Here is a 21,476-nt window from a genome sequence, read left to right as displayed (position 1 = left end):
TGTGGGTCGGGACGAGGCCTCACGTGCTCAGGGCACACGGCCAGCTCAGCGGCCAGGAGTCAGGGCCCGACATTGCTTTCCCGGACTCCGGTTTATTAGATAGTTCTTCCGGGCCCTACACCTGACCTTCCGCTCTACTTTTAACTTAGCTCAGTCTCGGCGATGCCTCATGCCCGGCAAGTTACTGTCCCTTTCTCTCCCAAGACAACGGCTCAGAGGTTAACACCTGCGATGCTTCGACTGGACCTAACAGAGACTCGCCCAAAAGTGAACTGGGGAGGGCCGTGACTAGACAAATGGTACTGATCAAACTCGGCCCCGGGGCCCATGTGGGCGGCAGGTGTGGCCACTGGACTGCGCACGTCAGACCCCGTCCCGGGGGCGACACCCCTGACGGGAGCAGACCGGCCTGTTCTGCATGGTCTGCAGCGGATTTCCAGTTCCCGCCAGTTCCAGCTCTGGGGCCGAGGGTGGGGGTTCTCGGGGTGCGGGCCCTGCCCCTCGGGCGTCCCAAACCCGTCGGACAAGCGCCTGCGGCTGCGGGCCGTGGAGAGCGGCGCAGCGCCGGAGGTCAGACAGCCTCACCTGAGAAGTCGTATCTGATGAGACCCATCCAGCGCTTCTTCTCGCTGTCCTTGATGATGTCCCCGTAGAAGCCGTAGCCCAGGAGGGACACGGAGTACCGCAGCAGCGCGCCGTGGTGATGCACGGACGACACGTCCATGGACAGCGAGTCCCCTGCGGAGGGAAGCGGTCCCCGCTCTGGCGCCGCACCCCTCCGGCCCCGAATGGGGCCTGGCGAGCGCGTGCCAACACGGACGACCAGCACGCGGGGAGACGGGGTGCACCCCGGGGGGACTGGACGCCCGCGCGTCACTCTAACGACAGAATTTAATGGACATTTCCAAAACAGTTTTGGAAAGACGTCCTGTCGGGCCCCAGGGAGCACGATCCGGCTGCGAAAGGGGGAGTTGCCCGCGACTGAAACGGACGATAGTCCACGTGCCCCTGGCCAGCAGCACTTGCGTGGCTTCGGGTCTCACAGGAGACGCACCGTGGTCGGGGAGGGAGCCACGTGCTGCAGGGCCGGCGACCAGCAGCACAGACGGCCTCCTGCCCAGGGGCCGAGCACACAGGTGCCCGGGATACGCCACGTGGAAAGAGCGTCGCAGGCGTGTGGATTCAGGCCTGGGCAAGCCTGTCCCGACAGGGCAGGGGCCGCGTCGCAGACAGAGCAAGAGAGAGCAGAACGTCGGGCAAACCTGGGGCATGCTGGGGCCAGGGGTCAGCCTGGGCGCACACGGGGACATGGAGGCAGCGGCCAGGTCACAGGGACGCCGGAGGGATCCGAGCCAGGAACCACGGCCCACACGGAGCCCCGCAGGCGGGAGGCCCAGGGAAACCCACAGCCAGCCCCGGCCCGGAGCTTCCCCCACGGTCAGTGCCCGCGGGAGGACCTACCCACGATGATGTGCAGGGCGGACGTTTCCACATCGTTGGTGCCCACCGTCGAAAAACACACACAGTCCGTCGATCCTGAAGAAGGAAAAAGAAAAGGAAGGTCTTTGATGGCGTCGTAATGATTTAAAACTGCAGCAGGTTTCCACGGGGCGGTCGCGCTTCCTTCTGGCCTTGGATGAAGAAAGGACACGAGGACTGAACACCTCGTGCCAAGGGAGGCCTGGCCGTCTTGAGAGGAACTCGTCAGACGTGCTGAGACACCCACACGACCCAGCTTTCTCCTCACGGAGCTCTCGGGACTGCTCCTCGGCCCACCTGGGGGCGCGGAGCGCCGGACACGGGGGCGGGGGTTGTCGCTGCACACTCTGCACGGCGTGTATGTCCCCCCTGCACGCGCCAGCGGCCCCAGGACCACGGGCACCTGCGCAGAGCCATCAGCAGCGAGAACGTGGACGCAGATGAGGGCAACCCGCGAGGTCCCCGCAGAGGCCCGTGGGAGCCCATGTCCCGACGACAGCGCCCCCCGGTTCCACAGAGCGCCCTGGGGCCCGTCGCCGGTCAAAGACGCACGGCAGCCGCCACCTGACAGACGGGAGGGGACCCCCCGGAACTCGGCGAGCACAGGCCTCCCACTGACGTGCTCGACCGTAAGCTGCGGGTGACCTCAGGGCACCCGGCGAGGGCCAGGACCGCCAGGCGTGGTGATGGCGCTGGGACCTCCACACCTCTGTCCTCCTTCCAACTGGGGCCCAGGCCGGGTCACTGCTCTCGGCCTGAGAGGGCAGAGCGTCCCGTGGGCTCTTACTTCTCAGACTGCCAAGCCTCACTGCCCCAAGACACAGACCCAGCAGGTCGGGGACGGGGCTGAGCGAGCTGAACTGGCTGAAAAAGCCTAGTGTGGATTTCCTGGAGCAAAGTGTGCGTCAGGATCTGGAACCGCACCGACTGGCTGCGGACCAGGACCCAGCAGGGAGTGACCGGGGTTAGCCAGCACAGCCGCCCGGACGCCGGCGGGTCCAGACGCTCCGTCCTCCGCCCCCAAGGATGGACGCATCTCCCGTCGTCAGTGATGTCCCCCGAAACGGGAAAACAGACGTGCTGGACTGCCAGCCCGTGTCACGTCTTCGACTAACAGACCCTGGTCCAATCCACCGCCCGAGGGGAGGCCCGACATCGTCTGAGCGACCTGGCGCTCCCGATGCCTGTGAGTTATGGAAACACGCACATACGCCTTTCATACGCGCGTTTCTCTTGCTCTGTTCATCTTAACCTGAGGATGTCAGCAGTATCACATTCCAAAAATGAGCCAAAAAGTAAAAAATTTTAAATAAGCATTTAAGACCATAGGAGTTAAGTCTTAAAATATTAAAAATTAACAGCAAACCCGTGCGGTTTCAGAGTCTCCCACAGGCTCCTCTTTAGAACAAGCGGACCCGGAAAACGAGTATGAACACTCCTAAGAAAACACCCTCGAAAGGGCTACTTTAATTACTCTCAGCTGTGCCCCAAGGTGGTTCTTCGCATCCCCAGAACCTTCCAGAGCGTCTGCGGACCCCTTCTCCCACCGCACAGCCAGGGCTTTGTTTGCGTTCCGGGCAAGCCATCCTTCACCACACATGCCGCAGACGCCCGGACTCGCCTGCATTCGCAGATGCGGGGCCACCCGCCCCGGCAGGACCCCGCAGGACCCCGCAGGGACCGCAGGCAAGAGCAGAGCGGCGAGCATCTGGTCCTCATCCCGCACCGCGGCCGAGATACCCGAGGCCTCGCTGGGCCGGACACCCCCACCAGGGCGGCAGAGTCTCGTGACGGATCCTCTAGGGCTCACGTGTGCGCCTGCTGGGACCCTGCAGAGCCACAGCCAAGCGGGCCGGGCTTATGACTGACCTCCGGGACGGCGTCTCGCTCCTCCGAAGCTGCTGGACGCGTCTCAATTAAGGAGGTGTGGGTGGCACAGGCCGAGGCGTCCAGGCCCAGCCTGGCTGGGGTGGGGCCCCGCGGACTTGCGTTCCAGGATTTCCCAGGGCCCTGTCCCTGGATAGGACATGCATTCTCTGTCACCCGGTCCCCTGGCAATTAATACGGCAGGTGACCTGACCTGACAGGTTTCAGGGATGGTTTTGCTAACGAGTCGGATTGTTAAAGGAGGTCGTCCCTCGACTTGCCGGCACTCCAGACCCTTCTCAGGCCCTGGCCTCTGCCCCTCCCCTCTCCGCCCTGCCTCTGGCTCCCTGCTCACGCCTCTGGTCCAGAGCCAGACTCCCTCCTGCCCAAGGACCACTGCGGCCCAAAGGCAGGACCATCCTCACCACACTCCAGGCCCTGGACCAGCGTCACCCCGAGAGGCCTCCCAGAGCACCCCGTCTGCAACAGCGTGTCCCCGACTCGGCTGTGTCCTGGACCCACGGTGCACCTCCCCACACCCCGGGGGCACCGCCTCGCTCGCTCCTGGGCCCACAGCAGCGGCCGGCCCACAGAGGGGCTGGGAAAGCCATGTTGCGAGGGTGCATGATCGCGATGGACAGACGGACAGACGACCTGCCCAAGCTCCAGAGAGCCTCCAGCTTGCGTCTGGCCCCCAATGGTCTGAAGAGGCCAGCCTGGTGCAGCTGGGGGGACCTGGGTGCCCGCAGGCAAGTCCCCTGAACCCCGTTCCTTCCTTTTAACATCCAGTGTGCTTTCAACAGCTCATCCCTCGGATGTGACCTAACCCCCCAGGCATTTCCTCAGACATCTGCGTGGCCCAGGCTTCGACCAAGAGGAAGCCCTGCCTAGAAACCAAGGTCTGGCCCCAACCGGGCATTGGGATGGGGTTCAAGGACCAAGTCTGCAGAGGCATGGAGGCTTGGGTGTGCCGACCAGAACTGAGGACAGAAGGGCCCAGGGAGAGGCCCCCCCCTTCTGCGGACCAGCTCCTTCCTCTAGATCAAGCGGAAGGAGACAGGAACTGAGAAGGCATCGGCAGGTCCGGACTCCCGGCAGCTGGAGCAGTGATGGGTCTCCAGGCGCGGTGTCGGGCCGTCCCAGCCGCCCCGGGGCTGCCACACACCAGCCAGACCCCGCGGCCCGCCCCTCCCAATGCCAGGCACCCCCTTCCGAGCGCTGGCCTCGGTGTCCCCTAGCAGCCCGTCCCGGATCTCCATCAGAACTCGTGCCCCCACCCCAACGCCTCGTCTCTGTGCCCCCGGGGCACCAAGACTGACATCATGGGGTCACCCTATTCCTCTACCCAATGCCTGCTGGCTCCGTGGCAGAGCTACACCCGAGTCCCAGCCAACCACATGGCCACCGGCCCCAGCACCGGCGTCCTCCGGAACGGAGCGCATGGGGTGGCCTTCAAGCCCATTCGGATGACACTGCCCGCGGCCTCTGCGTCTCACCGTGTGGCCTTCAGGACTCGAGCCCCAAGCTGGGCCCTTGTCCAGGCCCCTCGATGACCCCACTCCTGGCACCCCTACAGGCGGGTCCCCTTTCCTGGGCACACAGCTCTGCCCCAGCTGACCCTTGGCACACCCGCGTCCCCACACGGCCAGCCCCTCGCTTGTCACCTCTCGGAAAGGGCCCTGGGCGCCCCAGCAAGAGAAGCCCCTCCTGGCCACTGTCCGCAGTGTGCCCGCTCTGGTTTCCCGGTGTGCTGGGTCCCCTGAGTGGGCAGAGGCCACGCACATCCCATCTCCCACCGACCCCAAGGCCCAGAATGCCCACAGCAGAGCGCGTCTGTCCCCACGACAGTCCTGAGTGGCTCCTGAACGTGAACAGCTCAGGCTTGTACGTGGTCGTGCTACTGCAGGCCGATGGCTGTAAAAGCCATCACGAAAAAACAGTTGAGCAGAGAGAGAAATAAAATTCACGTCGCCCAGAGCAGACCCCAAACAGCCGAAGAGCAAAGCCTAACGGGGAGAGGTCGGGAGTGGCGATCAACCAAGAATAAACACGTCCGCTGCAGGAACAACGCTCGTCCGACTCTTCCTGACCGTGGGGCGGGGCAGAGAGGTCCCTCGGGGGGACCTTGGGCCGCTCCTCTCGGTGCATGAAGTGGGACCAGGACAGCAGCTCCTTCACAGCTGTCGCGAATGGTGGCAGGGGACGTGCCACGTGGGATTTCTGCCCCGACACAGCCCCCATCACTGTCACCTGGGGGCAGACCCGGGCACCGGACAGGGGCGCCTCCTCCCTGCGGACAATGTTCACGAAGCCTCGAGCCAATTTATGTAACTCAACGTGGTGGTTTTCAAAGAAGTGAGTACTTCCTACAGTCCCCAAACACGCTGAGCCAGGGGCGCCCGAGGGGCTCAGTCTGTGGGGCGTCTGACTCCTGGCTTCTGCTCAGGTCATGGTCTCCAGGGTCATGGGATCGCGGCCCGTGTTGGGATCCGCTCTTGGTGGGGAGTCTGCCTGAGGTCCTCTCTCTCCTCCCCCTCTGCCCCATCCCCCCGCCACTCCTCAGATAAATAAATAAATCTGAAAAAAATAAACAAAACCCACACTGAGCCAGACCTCTTCAGGACACAGCCCAGGGGCCCATGGGGTGAACAGGCCCGGGACCCCATCCCTCCCCGTCTTACACAGGAAGTCACCCCCCCACTGGGTGAGCCCCCCCAGTCCCCAGCACCCGCCAGTCCGGGCTGCAAGCCACTGCCAGAAAAACACAGGTTTCCCCAGCTTCCTTTCTCCCCGATTGTGCTCTGGGGTCCCCGGGTTCCCCAGCCCCCCCCCCCACGACTGGGCAGTCCTTTGAGAGCAGACTGCACCCCAGCCACCGGCTTCAGTGCCCGTGGGAAGCAGTGCCCAGGGAAGGAAGACAAGATTCCCTCAAACGCAAACAGGGTCCTGTACTCGGTCAGAAACTGTTTCTCGACAAACTCTGCCCCCGAGTGGCGAGTGGTGGTGAGATCACCCTTTCGATAGCAGAATGACCTTGAAGGAAAACCAAGCTTGATGCTCCTGGGGAAGTGGGGGGGGGGGGGGGGGCGTCTACCGGGGAAGTGGGGGAGGGAGGGGGGAGGCAGAGCCCCTACCCGCGGGGATGATGCCGATTCTGAGTGGGCTGGGCACCAGCGCTGCCCTGGGCTGGTTCTGGTCCACGCCGGCGTCCCGCTGCGTCCTGCCGATCAGGCCGTGCAAGACCTCGCTGAACATGCCATCTCCACCGACACAGACGATTCTGCAGGAGACACCGGCTGTTAGGGTCCCTTCTGCTGTCCCCACAAGGTCGCACCTCCCCCCGGCCCAGCGTCCAGTTCATCGCAGAGAATGCCCTGCCCCTCCGCCCACAAGCAGGGGTTTCCCCTTCAGGCCAGACTGCTAAGAAGTAAGCAGACAGGGCGCCTGGGTGGCTCGGTGGGTTAAAGCCTCTGCATTCACTTCAGGTCATGATCTCAGGGTTCTAGGATCGAGCCCCACATCGGGCTCTCTGCTCAGCAGGGAGCCTGCCCCCCACCACGGCTTCCCTCTCTGCCTACTTGTGATCTCTGTCAAATAAATAAAATCTTTTTTAAAAAGAAAAGAAATAAGCAGACAAAGGCAGAACAGACATCTCCCTCTACGGAGCTCCACCTGCCAGACCAGCCCGCAGCCCCGCAGCCCCGCAGCCGCCCTTAACCTCCACGCGGCCTGGGCTCCGGGGGCCACCCGGTCCCGTTCACGCTGGCGGCACCACTGTCTCCAACACCGACTTCAGCTCCCCACCTCTAACAAGTGCCTACGTGTCTTCTGTAGGATTCCGTCACCCGGACCAGTCAGGTCTCCCCAGACGTCCTGGAGACCACCCCCTCTGACCATATCCCCTGCCGCCCTCCAGCCGGCTGTGCCCGCAGCGCATAATCTCCTTCGGCCGTCCCGGGGCCAATCCCGGCGCATCAGTCCCCACCGCATGGCTTTAAGGTCCTTCCAGAACGCCTGACCCTCAGCAGCAGCCTGTGAGCGGCCCTGGGTCCTCACCCCTGCGGAGGCGGCCCTGGGTCCTCACCCCTGCAGAGGCGGCCATCCTCCCCCAGGTCTCGAGCGCTCCGCCGAGCCCCTGCCATGTGCTAGGCCTGTGCCAGGGGCTAGGGGACAGTTGCGCACAGGGCCCAGGACGCTGGCCCTCTGGGGCTGACGCGCCAGCAGAGACAGACACCGCATGGACGCGGACTCCCATGTGGGGAAGAGCACAGCAGCTCCCCGCCGCGCCCCGTGTCACACAGCTGGGCACGCACAGCCAGGGCCGCCCCAAGAAGAGACGTCAGACACCCAAACCCACCAAGACAAGCGCAATGGAACGGCTTGTCTGTGGGCTCAAAACCTCAGGCTCACCAAGAAAGCCTGAGACAAGCGCTCTCCCACGGTGAGGGACACTGGGACGGGGGGCGGGACCCCAGTGGGGACAGCAAACAGTAAGAGCCTCCGACCTGTGGTCTCCCGGGCTGTCATGGTATTTGTTCTGTAGAGTAGCCCTGTTTTTAGGACATCGGCCTCCAACATTGAGGAACAAAAGGGGAACGTCCGGAACAGACCAACGACTCCGGGAAGACTCGTCTGCGCAGGAGGCAGGAGACGGACGGACGGACAAGGACAACAGCCAGTGGCGGCTCCACGTCGCAGAGGCAGGCACGACGGAGCTTCTCTGCTATTTCTGGTTTTCTCCCATGACAACCAGGAGCAACGGAGGACAGACAGGGAGGGAACAACACTGAGATGGGAAAGGCCTGATCGGCGCTAGGTGGGCGTCAGGGTGGGCGAGCAGTACCCACCCGTCGTATCTGTCCGTGTTGATCTCATATAGAGTCTCCTTGGCCTGGTTCGCATGTTCAGTAACTGTGAGGAAAAGTGACATTATGCTATATTATTATATTATATGATACACGTATTTTTATATTATATTATAAGCACATTATTTTAAAAAGTTTTTCCTTATTACCCCAGTTAAGCTGAAACTTTAATAAAATTTAAATAAAATAGAACTTGGGGCGCCTGGGTGGCTCAGTGGGTTAAGCCGCTGCCTTCGGCTCGGGTCATGATCTCAGGTCCTGGGATCGAGTCCCGCATCGGGCTCTCTGCTCAGAGGGGAGCCTGCTTCCTCCTCTCTCTCTGCCTGCCTCTCTGCCTACTTGTGATCTCTCTCTCTGTCAAATAAATAAATAAAATCTTTAAAATAAATAAATAAATAAATAAATAAATAAATAAATAAATAAAATAGAACTTGAAGAAAATTTAAGAATATCTGAAGATGTAAGAAAAGGAAAACACGAGTCCGCAGACCGTGTACTCAGAGTAAGAAACAAAACACAACAGAAACGCTACTCTGCGTGGAGTTTTGTACCCCAGACTTCCCGACATTCATCCTAGATACCCTTTCCAGTGAGAAGTTCTCTGGAAAGACCACGTTAAAGGTCCACGTGCTGTCCCTTCAGATTCACAGGGACATGACCGCAGCCCCGTGATTCCTGCCGGCGCGCATCATGCTGGTTCGAGGTTTGCTGTTCTAAGATGTGTCCGCGCACCTCTGTGCCTGTCGCTCGTACACCCGATTGTCGTCCTGGGCAAGCGCGAGAAAGCGGCGGTACCGGGCTACCCCCCTCAGGAAGTGTGCACAGACCTCAGAGCACGGGGTCACGGGGAGAACAGCGTCTCTGCGCCCCTGCCCTGCGTCGAGAACTTGCACCAAAAATCAGGGCCACGAGCACGGCGTCACATTACATTTCTTCAAGTGTCACTTATTATGAAATTCTTCCTAAGCCTTACTAACGGCTTTTCTCTCTCCTTGCAAGAACTTTCTGTCCCTGATCTTTACCCTTTCATCGTCTTAGCGTTTCTCTCGAGTGTTTCTTATGCGACGACTTGGTGAGGAAAGTATCCATACTTTATATCGTATTGTTCTCATTCTGTATATAAAACAACGCATTTTACTTTGTTTAAAATCAACTTGTAAGACAAAACCTTGCCTAGCGACAAGATTTGACACGAGTCATTCTCAGATTTACTCATGTATGTTTAATAGAACTGATACTTTACCAATTATTTCGGTGGTGATGGAGGCTAAGGTAAACAGTGGCGCCACTTTCCGCTCATAGATCCGCTTGCCTTGTCCCTTCCCTCCGAACGGATTAATGAACACCAGCAAATGCTTTGGTCTCGATGCTACAAAACAACGACATGTAAATCCCAGTGAACCCAGAAAGTGTCAACAGGAAAGACTGCGTCGCTGAAGGAAATCTAACGACTGTAGTTTGAGAACCCTGCTTAGTACTGCCTGGTAAAAAGCATTTAACTTCAGGTTAAAGAACGGTGCTGAAGAGTTTCCTAATCTACGGGCAGGGGAGAGTGGGGGTCTATCAGAATGGCCAAGAGTCCCGTGGATCTGCGAATCCCCAAGAATCCAGAATTCTGACTGAGACACTGTCTCCTGATGAAGGGTCCTATAAAATGCGACTTCTGGAAGGTGAGTCTGCAGAGAACAAGAAGAAACACGTGCAGACGGGACCATAAGAAGAGACAGACTGTGAGACACCCAGACAGCCTGTCAGCCCCGGGCCTCAGCTCCGTCCGGAGAGCATCTTCACCTGGCTCACACCGACATTTGTGTTGGGGTTAGTTCAGATAGATTCTGACCCTCAGAAACTAACTTTACTGGCAATCAATAAAAGTAGCAAGAAAGTATATTCTCCCCCACCCCAAAAACTGAGAACCTGAGTCTGCACAAAATCCTGCACACAGAAGTTCACAACAGCCCCTGAGTGGAAACACCCCACGTGTCCATCTGCTTGGGGCTGACACCCCAGATGCAGTCCAGCTGCACAATGGAATACTACTCGGCAGTCAAAAAGGTCAGACTACTGGTATCCTGCTGACACAGATCCTGTCAATGCCGTCACTGGACGGTCTACAGCCCATCCCTGAAGGGGCCCCTGTGATGTGACTCTGTCCATGGGGTGGCTGTCTCTGCTCCGAAAGGAAGGACCACAAGAAAACTCTGGGGCGATCTATGTCTCACGGGGCTTTGGGGGACACAGCTACGTGCATGCGTGTTCCAGCCGCACTGGCCTCAGCTCACCGTCTGTCCACTCCACCGTGCAGGATTTCCAGCTCAGAACTGCAGGCAAAGGCTGGTCTCTAATCCACGAGGTGCCTGCTGCCGTGTGTAAAGCAGCCCCACCTGTCCCTTCCTCTGAGACTCGGCAGAGACTATGATTCACTAACGGACAGATATACAGACGCTGGCAAAGAAAGACCGCAAACCTCCAAGCCCTGCCGTCTCTACGCGGCGGGCGTGTGCCTGTTCATGATACAAGTCTTACATGTCTTCTGGATGGTTGAAAACCACAATAAAGTACTGGGGGAGATGTATGGTAGAGGAAATCAATTGAGCTGAAAGTTGTTTCTTTAAAAAGACTCATAAAAATGGGACATCCAGGTGGCTCAGTCGGTGAAGCATCTGCCTTCGGCTCAGGTCATGATCCCAGGGTCCTGGGATCGAGTCCCGCATCGGGCTCTCTGCTCAGCGGGGAGCCTGCTTCTCCCTCTGCCTGCCTCTCTCTCTCTCTGACAAATAAATGAATAAAATCTTTAAAAAATAAAAACAAAAATATTCATAAAATTGACAATTCCCTAATAAAGTTGCTACAGAGCAAGGGAGAAGCAACAAATTAGTAATTACCAGGAATGAGAAAGGGAACATTACCCCAGAGTCTGCACATATTACTAGGGAAGTGAAAGGATTTCTTAATAATAAATTTATAAACTTGGATAAATGGAAAATTTTCTCAAAAAATATAATTTACCAAAGCTGGCAAAAGAAATAAAAAATCTGAATAGTCTGATATTTAATAAGGAAACCGAAGTCATAATGAAAACCTCACAAAGAAAACCCAGGCCCAGATGGTTTCACCAGGGAATGCTTCCAAGGACTTCAGGAAAGCCACAGCCCCACACGGGAGCGCCTCCACAGAACAGAAGGAAGGGGCGCTGCTCTGCGACCAGCACGGGGCCACCAGCGCTCAGGAGCAAAACCAGTCCAGAGCTGCACGCGTGGCTCTACTTCTCCCCAAGCCAAGGTGCAGAAATCCTGAAGAAAGTCAACAAGTCAACTCCAGAAACCTGTAAGAAGAGTGATCAGGCATGCCAAGCGGATTTCCTGGGAAGACGGAGGTTTTACACACGAGAAAGCAATAATTCACATCTTAACTCCAAAAGAAGATGATCACACAAGCACCTCAGGGGATGCGGAAAAAGCATTTATCAGATTCGACGATCAGCCGTGGTTTAAGAGAAAACAAAGTCTAGAAAGCCAAGAATTAGAAACGAACTTCCTTGAGATGTTTTTTCCTGATTTTTAAACTTGTTTTTTGAACGTGTATTTATTTCTACTTTTTAAGGAATCTCTGTCCGCCTGGTGTGGGGCTTGAACTCACAACGCCGAGACCAAGAGTCACTTGCTCCACCAACTCAGCCAGCCCGGGGACCCCTTCCTATGTTTGTTGTTTTTTTTAATCTATCAAAACCCCAAGAAACATCATTCTTGACAGCGAAGTGCTGGAAACTGCCCCCGCGAGCAGGGCTGAGACGCTCGTCCCCGCTGGGACCCGCCGCAGGGCGGACGTGTAAGAAAGAGGAAGAAAGGCACGAGAACTAAGATGCATGAAACAGGACTGCCCCTACTCACGGGGACACGATTCTGCTTCAGGAAAATCCCAAAGAATCATCAGGCCAGTGAGATTAATAAATGAATTTCGCCGAGTCACTGGATGCAAGTGAAACTCGCTCCAAGTTCGACAGCGAAGCAAGAAGTGAAGACCCGCGTGAGGCGTCGCCGTGCACGGGGCGGGGACCGTCCCCCCGGCCGCAGCGGGGGTCAAGCTCAGACCCGTACCTACACGAGCCGTCGCCACTCAACACCAAGCCCAGACGGACACCGCTAAAACACCACTCCGAGGGGAAAATATCCTCGTGGCCCTGGAGCAGTCAAGGACATCAGACAGGACAGAACTGACCACGAGAACTGGAAGGGCATTGGCGTCGAGGACGTCGCTCACCAGCAGACACCAGCCAGAGCAGGAAAAGGCAACCCCGGAACGGAGGAGGGATCTGTCGTGCGTAAACCCAACAAAAGGTCTGGATCCGCAACACGCGAAGCGTCTCCACGTAACGGGGAGGACAGACCGACAACCCAGCAGAAAAACGGACACAGGACTTAACACTCTCGCTGCAGAAGGGGACGTCCAAGTGGCCCCCAAACATGGGAATGGACGTGTCCCCTTCAGTAGCTGTCAGGGAAAGGCCCGTCAGTGCCCGAGGGCCAGGCGCCCGGCACCCATCAACAGGGCTACAGCTCTGAGGGTGTGGGCACTGCGGGCCGAGCGGGACCCCGCGGGTCTGCCGGGGGGAGCGCTGCTGCTCCGCGGTCTGGAAGACGGTCTGACGGGGTCTGCCAGGGAAACGCACACACGCCCCCACCACCCCAGAGACCCCTCTCCCACAGACACAGCCAAGAGAAAGGCCAGCATGTGTCCACACGAGACATGCGCCAGAAGGTTCAGAACGACACGGTCTGCAGTAGGGATGAGCCGCGGACGCCACCGGGCCCCGCGTGGCTGGCTTCACAGACAGAACGCTGAGCCAAAAAGCCAGACAGGCGTGTCCGCGGTATGACCTGAGGTCTGCGAAGCCCAAAATGAAGCCAGGCAGCGGTCACCCCGTGGGGGAGGGACTGGGGGTGCTCAGCGGGCCCCGGGGGGCTGGCCGGTTCTGGTGTGGGATCTGGATGCTAGTGACACGTGCCAAGCTGCACCCGCGGATGTGGGTGCTTCCCGGGGTCTAGGCTGCTTCTGGGAAGCCACAGACAGATAACCCAGGATTAAAATCAGAGAGACCCGAAGGAACAGATCCTCCAACACCTGTAGGTACGAGGAGCCATCTCGGGTGAGGACATCGCTTGGAAGCTCGTCTGTGGGCCACACCGCCTTCAAGTAAATTCTCACCCTTTGGATCCAGATACCAAATTAACTTTAAAAAGACCGAAAACCACCCCTCTACACGCAGTGTGTGCTCTGTGGTTAAAGCTGAAGGAACTGACCAGATTCCGTACTGAGACTGTAACCAAACAGCATGAAACGGGATCCCGGATGCGCTCTTCCAAGGAGCTGGACAGACGGACTCTCGTCACCCAGCAACCCACCCGCATTTTAGATGTCGGGCCCCCCCCAGATGTCGGAGGTGCGTCCCCATGACCTGCTGGCCTCCCCACATTCACCTGCAGCGCAGGGACCCCCATCCCCACAGCCCAGAAATAGAAACCGGGGCTCCGCAGGTCCAGGGACCCGTGCCCCGGGTCCCAGCTGGTTGGTGAGGTGCCCCGACCCCGGGAGGCCACGTGGCCGGCAACTCTAGGCTGGTCCTCCGACAGGTGCATCGGTCAGTCTGCCCACGCCACACCCGTTTACCCCGCAGGTTACAGGCAGCTGTGCAGGAGGCAGCGAGGCCTTGTGGGGGTGGGGTACAAACGCACGTACTGAGCGCCCCCAGCAGCTCCTGCAGGACGCGCAGCCACAGGTGACACAGCGGCTCCTCGGCACAGCAGAAAGTGACCTGCGCCCACTTCCAGCGGTGGCGGCGGGCTCTCTTCACGCAGTGCACTGCGGAGACAGGCAGCGGGGCAGGTCAGAGCGCAGCCCCGGGCCCCACAGCTCACGTGGGAACCCCCTCCCGGCCCGCGAGCGACGTCCAGGGCATTAGGAAGAAGACCTGCGTCTCCGTTCTTTTAACCCATTAAGAAAACGAAAACAAAAAAACAAAGAAAGTAAGAAACAAGATGATCGAAACATTAATTAAAAGTGGATCTTCGGGGACGCCTGGGTGGCTCAGTTGGTTAAGCAGCTGCCTTCGGCTCAGGTCATGATCCCAGCGTCCTGGGATCGAGCCCCACATCGGGCTCCTTGCTCCGCAGGGAGCCTGCTTCTCCCTCTGACTCTGCCTGCCTCTCTGTCTGCCTGTGCTCGCTCTCGCTCGCTCTCTCTCTGACAAATAAATAAAATCTTTTAAAAAAAAAAAAAAAAGGTCGATCTTCGGGAAAATTAAATAAGGCAGTTTCTAAAAAATTAAAAAAAAAAAAAAAGGAAACACTGAGCTTGTCAAACGAGTGACGAAAAACTCGCCTTTTCAACTGTGTGAAAGCAGTGTAGACGGGGCGGGGGGGGGCTCCGTCACCTGTGAAAGCAAAGGGCTTTTCCATCTTCTGCCATTTTCCGCTGCTGTAGCGCTTCCCGTGAGTGTCTGTTTCCTCTACGGTGATGATCTCGGAGATGGGCACACAGCAGGCATCTGTAAAGATCACATCCTCACATCAGATGAACTGCACAGAATTCACAAGAATACAAGAAATCCGTCCCAAAATGCTGGGGCTGTTCTGCTTTAATATTCTCGTTAGACATCCAAAAAAAAAAAAAAAGAAAGAAAGAAAGAATCATACGCAGTTGTACTAAACTCGGAGCTAAATACACTTGGGAAACTCAATGTTATCAGAAGAGGGGATGTTTATCCAACAGTCAGCAATGCGGGCTGCCAACTTTGCGAATGACCTGCTATGCTGACTTTCCAGGCCAGCTTCCGTGCCCAGTTTGGGCAAAGATGTTCGAGACACAGTGTCTGTCCTTAGTCTGGCTCAGCAGTCCAAGTGGGACGGAAGCACATGACGAACCACGGGGCAGGCGGGACCCAGGGCTACCGCGTGTGCCGCAGAGTCAGGGCCCCCCGTGGCGGAGGCCGGGCGGGGGGTGGGAGTGGGGGGGCGGCGGGGCTCTGGAAAGGCCTGGCGGGGGTGGGGAGGCGTCAGGACGGCACGGGCTGGGGCACACAGCAGCCCATGGGTCAACGGCGGGAAGCCCGGCGGAGGCCACTCCACGGAGCTGCCCAGATGGCAGAAGCAAGCCGGGCACCGGCACGGCTGGGGGGCCCGGAAGTGGAGACGCGGACAGCGAGCCCCCGTCGCACAGGCTGCACTCTGGAAGCGCGTCCGGACGGCTGCTGGGAGCAGAGCAGAGCACCCTAACTTGTGGCTGGCCCCGGCCGGCTCTCACTGGGAGCTGCGGAGCTCGGTTTTGGCCGCGGCTCGTAGAAACCCACCACTGCGGCATTTCAGCAACTTCGCGTGGTCTGGAAGTCACTGCCCGCGGGGGTCAGGGAAGGCACGGACGGGCGTGGGCCTCAAGGAGCCCCGGCGGGCTGGGAGGGCACGGTGCCCAGCAGGGCCAGACTGGCCGGGAGCACAGGGCAGAGAAAGGAACCAGAAGCGGGCGTCCGAGGGCAGCAGGGGCCGCGGCGCACCGGGGCTCAGAGGCCGGCGGGGGCGGCTGTCACGGAGGCCTCCCCCCAGGGCGCCCTGCCTTCTCCCTCCCGATGCCATCCCACATCCTCCTCGGCCCGTGGGGCGCCGGCCTGCCCTCCTCCAGGCCCCACCGAGTCTGCCCCAGTTTCCGTGCAGAGGAGCCGTCAGGGGTCGTGTGTCTGGGGCACGGAGCAGGGCCAGGCTCGCGGTAGTGGCTCGGGGATGCCGTGGGAAGAGTCGGGGACCCGCCCCTTAGGGTCTCACACTCCCACGGCCATCTCAGACCCTGAGGACAGGCGTCAGGCGCTGCCGCAGCCCTGGGCAGTGGTTACACCTGCTGGTAAGAACAGCCAAGAGGCTACCACGACAGGCTAAGTGCGCAGTCAGTAGCACAGAGGCTTCTCCTTACTCAGACGAACCGGCTGATTTAAGAAAGCACACGAGACCAGCAGTCGTATTACGCGGTTCAGTTAGTCCAAGTCACACACGACCCAGGATAACACATGTGAAAGTCTACGCATCAGTATTTCCTAATCCTGCTCGTTTGGTTGGACGACTCGGAGAGCCAGAGGAGGAAGCATGAGGGGTCAGGATATCGCCCCACACCCTGCTCCCGGGGCCGGCGCGCCCAGGGCTGTGGTCCCCGACTCCACGCCGCTCACCCGTTCCGTCCCACGCAGCTGTGACAGCACCCGGCTAGCTCGGGTACCCACCGGGCGCCGGACCCGCCCCATCACAGAGGGGCTGCGTGGGGAGATGTTGGGGTGACAGGGCACAGGAGGGGTACGCAGTGTGGGGCTGGAGGCAGGGGGTGGTCAGGGTCTGAGCAGAGACCACAATGAGGCCAGGACAAGCCGCTCAGAAGGTGGCCTGGGAGAGAAGGAGGAGCCAACGGAGGGACAGGTCTGGAGGGACCGGACGGAGGGACAGGACGGAGGGACCGGACGGAGGGACCGGACGGAGGGACAGGACGGAGGGACCGGACAGAGGGACAGGACGGAGGGACAGGACGGAGGGACCGGACGGACGGCTTGGGGCTTTGAGGCTCGTCGAGTTTTCTCTCGGGGAAGCTGGAGCTCAGGTGACTCCCAGGCAGAGGGAAGCCTGGGCAGACGCAGGTCTGCTCCTGGGTCACCAAAACTGGGGGACAGGACAAGGGACACGACGCCAGAGAGGGACCCTGGGATGAACCTTCTTGTCTTCCACTACAGTCGGCCTCCCGTGCCTCCTTGGGCGAGAACAAGACCAACACACGGTTGCTCACACGAGCGTGGCTTGTGCGTGGAATGGGTGCAGGGACACACAGAGCGGTCTTCTCTTGGGGGTCGACACCTGCAGAGAGGTAAAAATCCCTCCTGTGCGGACACTTCACTGAGGACCGTCAGAAGGAGAGTTCTGGGTCTGGCCTGGGGGCTGCCCCTTGCAGGAGCCCAGGAGCCCAGGGGATGGGCACGCGGGAGGGGCCGGGCACGTGAAGGGTGGCTGGCCCTGGCCCATCGGTCAGCAAGGTGGCCACTAGCTGAGCCTGCGTTTCACGGCCGTGCGTGAGGATGACCGTGTCAAATGGACGGGGTTTCAGAAGTTACATAAGATCAGGGCTGAGACAGATCTTATGTCTGTCGGAGACAAAAGGCCGAGGCTCTGTCTCCCCCAGGCTCCTGGCCCCTCCTCTGTGCCCAGCTGAGGACCAGCCTTCAGGGCCCGGCGCTCCTTTCCTTTCTAGCTCACTGCACTCTTGCGCGTCGTGGGTGGAGGGCCCTGTTCTTCAAAACTCTCCTAACCAGGAGGCAAAGAGCTCCACCGAGAATCTGAAAAGACAGACGGCAAGTCCCTGCAGGACACAGAACACGTCCCCCGGCTTCCATCCGTCTCCTCCGAGGCTAACGTGCAACCGGCCTGGGCCGGCCTCCTCGTGCTGGCCCGCGGGGGCCCTCGGGAGGGACAGTGCGCGTCACGCAAGCACGCCGGGCACGAGTGGGAACGACAGCACATGGTGCATATACAGAAAACAGAGGCGGGCTTGCACACAGGTAACGGTGGGAATTTGGCGACACTTCATGTTCTACACGGTACCAGCATTTCTCTCATCCCTGCCTGCATTCTGCAAGACATCGCCCTGCAATGTGAGATTAGGGAAAAAAAGGAACGGTCTGCTGGACAAGAGCGACAGTGGGATGAGAGATCAGAGGCCTGTGTGAGCAAAGGTTCCTTTCAGGAGGGGCTGGACCTGGCTGGTGGCCACGGCGCTGGGTAGGACTCACCTGGACAGGACTCCCCAGACGAGGACATGGGGGCCCAGGGCACACACCGGCCCGGCCCACAGCCTGGCCTGCCCCCTGCAGCAGCTCCCCCACCCCCTACCCTGCTATCAGGGGTGCAGTACCCCGACCCCACCAGAGTCTGCACTTGTACATGTGTTAAGCGTGTTCCTGGGGAAGTGGCCTTGGATCTCGCTCCTCGTCACGGCCTCCTCCGGGCTGGCGCAGCCCCGTCTGCAGAGGGAGCGGCCGGCCGAGGCTCCCAGGAGTCACCCAGCTGTCGCTTCACAAAACAACAACCTGACGCCTCCTCTTCAACACCTGCTGAGATCGCTTCTGGACTGCACAGGTCCTTCCAACGGACGGAAAGGTGCTGGAAACCACAAAACTCCCTGAGACTGAGCTGCTCACCAGAACCGTGGGTACCTCTCACGGTGGGGCCATCCTGGCCACAGTTGGATTTAGGCAGCATCCCTGGGCTCCAGCCACAAATGCTGGGGAGCAGGGGCGCCTGGGTGGCTCAGTGGGTTAAGCCGCTGCCTTCGGCTCAGGTCATGTTCTCAGGGTCCTGGGATCGAGTCCCGCATCGGGCTCTCTGCTCAGCAGGGAGCCTGCTTCCTCCTCTCTCTCTCTCTGCCTGCCTCTCTGCCTACTGGTGATCTGTCTGTCAAAAATATATAAAATCGTTTTTTAAAAAATGCCGGAGGGCACCCCAACATTGCTGGACATTGGCCAGCATCTCCTGGGGGCACCGTCCCTGGCAAAGAACCACTGCCCGAGGGGGTCACTGTGCTCAGCAGCCTGTTCTTTGCACAGAAAACACAGAAGGAAACAAGGCCCAGTCTTGGGGGCCGGGGATGGGGGGGCGTCTCCTGTACGTGTGTGCGCGTGTGTCCCACAGGGGCCTCACACCCAGCCTTCCAAATCGAAGCCTATCTTTCCCGGTTTGCCGCCCCTTTCCAGAAGCTTCCTTCCCCGCTGTACCCCCCCGCCCCCCGCGCCAGCAAAGAGCCCTCTGTTCTCGCACCCACTGCACAGCTGCCTGGGAGCCCTGCCTGACTCCCTCCCTGCCTTGGGGTCGCTTCCAGCCGGGTCCCCCACATGCACGTGGCAGTGCTCTGTTCGAATCTTTTGCGGGGACATCCGGCCGCTCAGCATGCAGGTGAGTCAACACCCGAGCCCGTGCACCACCCACCTTCCTGGCAAAGCCTGCGACTGCGGTAGCGAGTGCCGGACCCAGACCCCCCCCACCCCCGTTCTCGCCCCGGTGCCCGCGCTGGCCCGAGACAGCAAACACTCAGGACGACCGTCAGAACAAGCACGGACGCCTCCAGCACTACTTGAAGATCTTCATCCCGAGTTCAGCCGAATCCTAAGGCAGCCGGACAGAAGTGTCCCGGCGCTGCGGGTACCGTGCATCGGACCTCTCTACAGCACTCAGTTACGACGCCAGAATTCTGTTTTCAGTGGTGATTTTTAAAACTTCCTGAGCTGGGAAAGGAAGTGTGTCTGGGTGCCCCCCCACAACAGGACAGACACAGGACACGACCTGCCCCGGCTGCCGTCCTCGACCACAGGACAGTCCCCCCGTCCCTGCTCCTGGGGGGCCGCGGGGAAAGAGGAAGTGGGCTCCCACCATCTCCTCACCGGCTCAGGTGAGGTCACACGGGAGCTGCAGCTGCCCGGTGCCCGGGAAGGGCCACCCCGTCCGATTCAGGGATGGTTCCCACAGTGGGTGGAGCCCTGACTTCCAGGGCAGGGGGCGGGGCTGAATGGGGAGCCATGGGGGGGTGGTCTCCTCACGAGAGTAGAGAGCACGATCGAGGCATCAAATGTCCCAAGCGCCACCTGATCCCCTCCAGCCGCCTGTCTGCCCACAGGGACTGGCCTGTCCACTCTTCCTGCTCCGGAGGCCCCGTGGGAACGCTGTCCTGGCTCTGTGGCGTGTGTGTGCGCTCACAAGCAGCCGGGGGAGGGACTGGAGGCAACACCGCCGCCCCCGCCTGGCTCCCGGTAGAGCGACCCCACTGCGTGGTCACCTGCCCGGGTACCACCCTGACCTCTGGCCCTCGCTGTCCACCTGCTCCCCTGCCCTGGGGGGCGCTGGGCGGTCACACACACAGGACTGACTGTAGGGGATACACTGTGGCTTTGGCCCCCTGGCCCCGCCCGCCCAGCTCTGCCCCTCCGGGAGCTTCCCCAGGCCTCCTCGCCTTGGCTCACCTCAGCCTCGTGCTTCACAGGGTGACAGAGCGTTCCCCAGACCCTTCTAGAAAACCGACCCACTCGAGAGGCTCTGACGTAACTTCCACGAACATCTGCTCCTCACGGTGACTTTCCCGAGAACGTCTTGCTATGCCACCGGATAAGAGAGTTTTAAACAAAGAACGCCCTGTCCCGGGGCCCGCTCCCCTGGAGTCGGGTATCGGCGTCCCAGACGCGTCCCGGGGCCCCCGAGCTCCATGCCACGAAGCAGCAACCCGAAGCCTGGCATCGGAGAAGATTTGAAAAGACGTCTACAACCTTCCAGATCACCCCTTGGCGGGCGTGGCCGGTCGGCACTCCAAGCCCGTCCTCCGTGCTTCAGAACTACCTCATGTCACGCAAGGCAACAAGCGTGACACAGGATGTCACATGCGGGCCACAGCCAGGCTCGTCCAGACACACCTCTGCCCGGTGCCCCCCACGGCAGGGGCCCCGCACGCAGCTCCCTCCTGGCTGCTCTCTCTTCACGCCACTAGGGATCCAGTTATTTCTGGTCTGGAAAAGACCAGATTTGGAATCCCGCAGAAGCAGACCGTCTGACCACCCGCTACGGATAGTCCGGATTTGGAGAAACGCACGGGCAGGCGAGGTCGGTTATAAACACGGAACTGCAGAGAGGCTTGTATCAATGACAACGGACTCTCTCTGCCTCCGGAGGAAGAAAAACAGTCCGACTACAGGGAGAGCCGCTTGTGTTCAAAGAGTAAAACGGGGAGGCGGGGTGTTGGGTCACGACACCCAGACGGGCACCGCCACCTCCTGGGCAGACGGCGCCGAGGGCAGCACCAGGTCTGGAGACGCGGCCGGCGTCCGTGCTGGGAGAAACCACAACCTGGTGAGGAGGACCCACAGGTTCTGCGGCAAGTGTTTTCTTCCTCTGGTCCTCCCCGTCCTGGGACACGGAACCGTCCGTCTGTCCCGTGTCGCAGGGACATGGGCCCTAGACTAGTTCAGGGTCCCGTTGCTGAAGTTTGGAATTGAAGTTTCAAGCAGCGTCCACTCCTGCTATAAAAACTGAGCCGAGTCGGGGCACCTGGGGGTCTCAGCCATTAAGCTTCTGCCTTCGGCTCAGGTCATGGTCCCAGCGTCCTGGGATCGAGCCCCACATCGGGCTCCCTGATCAGCGGGGAACCTGTTTCCCCCTCTCCCACTCCCTCTGCTTCTGCTCTCTGACAATTAAATAAATAAGATCTTTA

The 21,476-nt window shown here is 59.7% G+C and overlaps 1 protein-coding gene across 1 annotated transcript in view; it reads right to left on the bottom strand.

Annotated features, from left to right (window-relative positions):
* The window catches only part of CERK (ceramide kinase), a 42,700-nt gene that overhangs the window by 7,012 nt on the left and 14,212 nt on the right, over positions 1 to 21,476 (bottom strand). The window contains exons 4-10 of the mRNA XM_032345705.1: positions 14,641 to 14,754; positions 13,947 to 14,069; positions 9,454 to 9,579; positions 8,193 to 8,256; positions 6,480 to 6,625; positions 1,462 to 1,536; positions 586 to 738 (exon numbers count right to left, since the gene is read on the bottom strand). Coding sequence (XP_032201596.1) covers positions 586 to 738; positions 1,462 to 1,536; positions 6,480 to 6,625; positions 8,193 to 8,256; positions 9,454 to 9,579; positions 13,947 to 14,069; positions 14,641 to 14,754 — 801 coding nt within the window. The remainder of the gene's footprint in view (positions 1 to 585; positions 739 to 1,461; positions 1,537 to 6,479; positions 6,626 to 8,192; positions 8,257 to 9,453; positions 9,580 to 13,946; positions 14,070 to 14,640; positions 14,755 to 21,476) is intronic.

Source organism: Mustela erminea, chromosome 6 (genome assembly GCF_009829155.1).
Source record: "Mustela erminea isolate mMusErm1 chromosome 6, mMusErm1.Pri, whole genome shotgun sequence".
Taxonomy (NCBI): domain Eukaryota; kingdom Metazoa; phylum Chordata; class Mammalia; order Carnivora; family Mustelidae; genus Mustela; species Mustela erminea.
Note: the sequence above shows the minus strand (reverse complement) of the source record. Positions and strands in the feature narration are given on the sequence as shown.